Source organism: Quercus suber, unplaced genomic scaffold, assembly GCF_002906115.3.
Source record: "Quercus suber isolate HL8 unplaced genomic scaffold, Cork oak 2.0 scaffold_864, whole genome shotgun sequence".
In the NCBI taxonomy this organism is placed as follows: Eukaryota; Viridiplantae; Streptophyta; class Magnoliopsida; order Fagales; family Fagaceae; genus Quercus; species Quercus suber.
In genome coordinates this window covers 113,286-117,822 of record NW_027070294.1, presented here as the reverse complement: position 1 = coordinate 117,822, position 4,537 = coordinate 113,286, and the positions used below count along the sequence as shown (strand labels likewise).

General features: G+C 35.8%; 1 protein-coding gene across 1 annotated transcript; it reads right to left on the bottom strand.

The window, feature by feature from the left end:
• Window positions 1-322: 322 nt before the first annotated feature.
• On the bottom strand, window positions 323-4,213 carry LOC112020712 (AP2-like ethylene-responsive transcription factor AIL1). The gene is made up of 8 exons (XM_065767932.1): window positions 3,799-4,213; window positions 3,078-3,645; window positions 2,863-2,945; window positions 2,212-2,300; window positions 2,043-2,116; window positions 1,889-1,939; window positions 1,585-1,661; window positions 323-1,154 (listed from the first exon to the last, which is right to left on the bottom strand). Exons 1-8 carry the CDS (start codon window positions 3,974-3,976, stop codon window positions 583-585), a joined length of 1,692 nt encoding a protein of 563 aa, XP_065624004.1. The 5' UTR covers window positions 3,977-4,213; the 3' UTR covers window positions 323-582.
• Between the last annotated feature and the right edge of the window lie 324 nt (window positions 4,214-4,537).

Genomic DNA, 4,537 nt, shown 5'->3' with positions numbered 1-4,537 from the left:
CACAAAGGCTTCTTTTTTCTTTAGTTTTTACCTAATAATTTTTTTTTTAATTTTATTTTAAGTACCTAGATAGTAATTTATTTTATTTTAATCATTTTGCTTCATGTGACCGGTGCCACAATAAAGATGATGAAGTTCATTAAAAATAAATAAAAAATAAAAAATAAAAAATAAGAAGAAAAGATGTCCATAATAAATATTGCTCCATACCAATTCGAACTTCGCTTCCATGTCAAGACTAACCGGTTGAAGTCAAATTGTCTAGTGACTATTAATTTGAAAATATGATGCGTACTTCATATGTTACATTACCCCATGTAAATATGAAAATTTCTTTAAAATCTAAAGCTTCGATTCTAAAATTCTACTTCAACTACAACTTGTTTTCATTAAATACAAACTAGACCAACCTACACCTTCCTCTTCATCCCTACTTTCCTTTGATATCACGTTGAAAACAGTCACAAGAAATTAGAAAAGCTAATAAGCTTCTAAAAAGCCCAAATTCATATTGTTTTTCTACCATTCTATCTAGCTTTCCCTATACTAATTTCTGTTCTCAAATCTTCTTTACCATTTCTCTTACTCATTCCACAATGCAAACATAGGGACTTGATGAACCATAGCCAAATTTCCAAGCCTATTGGCATCCCCATTTTCATTACCACTATTGCCATCTTCATACTTAGACCCCTGCAAAGAGAAGTATGGATGAGAATAGTCACCACCACCACCAACTCCATATTCACTACTTGCTCCAAATGAGCATTTTGGGCTTCCTGGATTTGAAGAATTCCTGCTGCTTGAAGCCACCAATGTTGCATCACCAATGGTGTTTGCATTCTCATGCTGTTGACGTTCATCATTGTTGTTATTAGTCCACACCATGTCAACCAATTCATCAGAGGGCTCATTGCTTGTTATGGCCAAAAGGGGTTGAGGAGAAGTGGATGGTGCACAAGAGTTGTAGTCCTCAATGGCTGCCGGAGCCGATTCTTTCAGTGAACGTTTAGCCAGGTCTCCAGCAATCAGCGTGGAGCTTGAGCAAATTCTCTTTACATCGTACCTACTTATATCAAAATTAGTAACTGCACTTGTTCCCCTAAACTTAATTGCTGCAATGTCATATGCCTCAGCTGCTTCCTCTTGTGTGCCTACATAGTAACACAAATCATTGTAACAATACTAAGAATTGAGAAGTGGAAACTAAATTGAGTTTGATTAAATTTGGATATGAGACTACATCATAGTTTGTCCTGGAATATGTCGACATGAGTCATGGACAATAAATGTGAGACATAAATTGGTCTGAAGATGTAGCACACCTAAATTGAAAAAGTTCACGTAACAGTTGGAAATAATTGTAGCAGGATTTATTTATTATTGGGTGAGTGTTTCAATTATTACAAGAAACAACTAATTTGGACTTTCAAATCTTAGAGGACTGTGATTAGATTAGTACAATCCCCTTCAATGAAAACTATAACATCACTGACCTTATTAAAGTGAGGCTTTTAAGTGTGTGTAAATGGTTTATGCTGAGTGAAAGTTGGCGGGTGTGTAAATAAATGAGTTGAAACTTACTAAATGTGCCAAGGTACAAGTCCTTGTTTCCGGCAACCCTTCCAATTCTAGCTTGCCACCTTCCATGCTGATGGTGTCTGCCAAGACACCCAAAAACAAAAACACACCAGCATAAGAGAGAAGAAAGATAAAGATTTCAATAAGGGCCTTCAATAATGTACTACTAAATATACATGTTCAATATATCATATAAAAATACATAATAGTGTTGCCTATTATTGCCGCCTATATGATAATTGAAAAGGCTGCAAATGCAGTAAATGATAGTAACTCTATTATTAAAGACCACCGCTGTCTGCCATACCTTGTCACTCCTCTATACATGGATGCCCCTCTTGAAAACCCACTGCTCTTCCTATATACACATTTAAAAAAAACTAATTAATAAAAAATCTAATATAAAAATATAAAATAAAAACAAATAGAATTAATAGTTTATGGAATTATCAAATGGGTACCTTCTCAAATTGGCAACAAATTCTTGCCTAGTCATGTTCTTCATCTCTTCAAGTTCTTTCTCATAAGTGCTTATCTGAGCATTTACAGTAAAAATAGTAACAGTTAAATTTAGTTACATGAAATGAATGCTTGAATAGTGTCCATAGAGTAAAGCCCTAACAAACTTACTGGGAAATTTATGTGAGTTGTTGGACCCCAATACTTGAGTGCAGCTAAGTCATAAGCCCTTGCTGCTTTTTCTTCTTTATCATAACCACCTGGTAATCATTTACCAATGAGGAATTTAGTTTTAATTTTTTTAACATGCACGTATTCCCATGGTTCAGATTTCCAGAATGTAATCAATAAACACATTATTAAATCTTTAATGGGTTTTTCTTTTTGTTCTGAAAAAGAAAAAAATAGGTGCAACAAAGATAATAAAGCAAAGTAACATGCAGAATGATGTGGGAGTTAAACTTTCACCTACCAAGATAAACTGCACAGAGTAGAAGCCGTGACAGGATGAAGAATCAAACAGTCCATGAAACAAAAACCGTTAGTATATTCTTCCCAAAAATAAAAAACATTAGGAAAAAAAAATGTTAAAATATATGGGGGGTAGAGCATGTTTGGATCTACCATTTTTGTTTTGGGTTACAAATAAAAACTGAATATAACTGAAAACAAGCTGGGATTTGGTTGAAAATGAATACATGAGGGGACCATGAATATAAAAGAAACACATTTTGTTGTTCCTTTTTATCTAAACAAAATGCAAAAGGAAAGCACATTTTGGACAACCAAACAAGTCCTATAAAATGTTCTTCACAATCTCACCTTGCCTTCCTTTCCTTGTTTGCCCCTCCTTTCTGCAGCTATTATCCCACAAATGGGCCTCATATCTCCCAGTCCATCTATGTCTAACAAATCACAAAAACCCATATGACACCCCCCAAAAAAAGTGAATTATTACTTAAAAATATGAACTTTATCAAGATTCAAACTAAGACTTGCATCAAATAAAGCAGCATAAAAAAGTGTTCTTGTAGTACCTAGTAACACCACGATACTGAGAGGTTCTCTGACCAAAAGTATCAATGGATTTACGAGGAACAGGTTCTCTAGCAAGAGACTTTGACACAGCTCTTTTGCGGGTATGATCAGCTACCACTTGCAAAGGTGAAATTGCACCAATATCGTTTTCTGCACTTGGGCTCATAGTGAGAGCTAGAGACTGAAAACTACACCCATTTGGCTGAGTTGAAGATTTTGCATCAGAAAATGGTGTTTGGCCTAACCAAGACTTGTACATGCCACTGCTAGTCATTAGAGCTTGTGTGGTTTCATTGAACTGGTTATAAGGTTGGAATAAGGGAGATGGGGTTGTGAGATTATTGTCTCCGGAATCAATTTCACCATTGGTGTTGAAGTTGTTAGGGGCTATGTTAACATTGATTTTGTAGATATTGTTATTGCTATGGTTTTGGTTCTCTTGGGTTTGGCAATAGACTTTGGTTTCATCAGGCGATGAGTTAGAGTAACAGCAGCCTAAGAAATCTTCAAGCTTTGGTCCATCTTCATCTGGATTTGTTGCACCCATGGCATGCTCATATCTCCAATCTATAAAATAATCGCCAATAAGAGATTTGAAAACTCATAGACTCAGTTTCATATTTAGTAACATGCAAAAACAGAAAAAGGGAAACAAAACCATTAGCTTCAACAACAAGCAAAACAAAAAAAGGAAAGGTTTTATTTAACTTGCAAGATTACCATCAGCAACATTGGAGCGCCTAAAAGGGTCAGCAGCAACACAGAGAGAGCCATCAGAGCGCAAGGGCATGACAGACAAGTGAGGAGGAAAAGCTCCATGGTCTTGGTGGGTGTCTCTCCCAAAACCATCATCAATCCTCAAGTGTGGAGTCAGAGAGAACCCCAGCCAATTACTCATATTATCCACTTTCTAAAGAAACAATCACACAAACCCACACAACAAAAAATCTCTCTCTCTCTCTCTCTCTCTCTCTCTCTCTCTAACTTTGGGTTTTGAGCTCAAACTTCAAAGCTGCTAGTGGTAATGGGTATGGGGGCGTGGAGTAAACTCTTTTTACTTCACAGTCATCATGGAAGCTTGATTTGTTCTGGTGAATCTAATATGTGTGTATATGTATATATATATATATAAAGCACAAAAATGATTGTAAAAAATAAAAAAAATAGATAACTTTTCCTCTTGGCCTTAATATTCTCGGCACTATTTCTGTTTTGTTTTTAAAGTCTTGGGCTTTGTGCCTGCCTTTCATTTCTTTTCTCAGATTTTGGCAGAGATGGCCATGACATGTAGACGAGAGAAAAGGAAATTAAAGACAGAGAGGTCAAATTGAATTGAGCTCTGATATGGTACGTACGAGTTGAAAGTATGAACTTTGCATTTACAACAACACTCGATGTGGGTCCTCCAAACTAATAGAATTTTTAGGTTTTCACACATGGCAGGGATTTAACGAGAGTG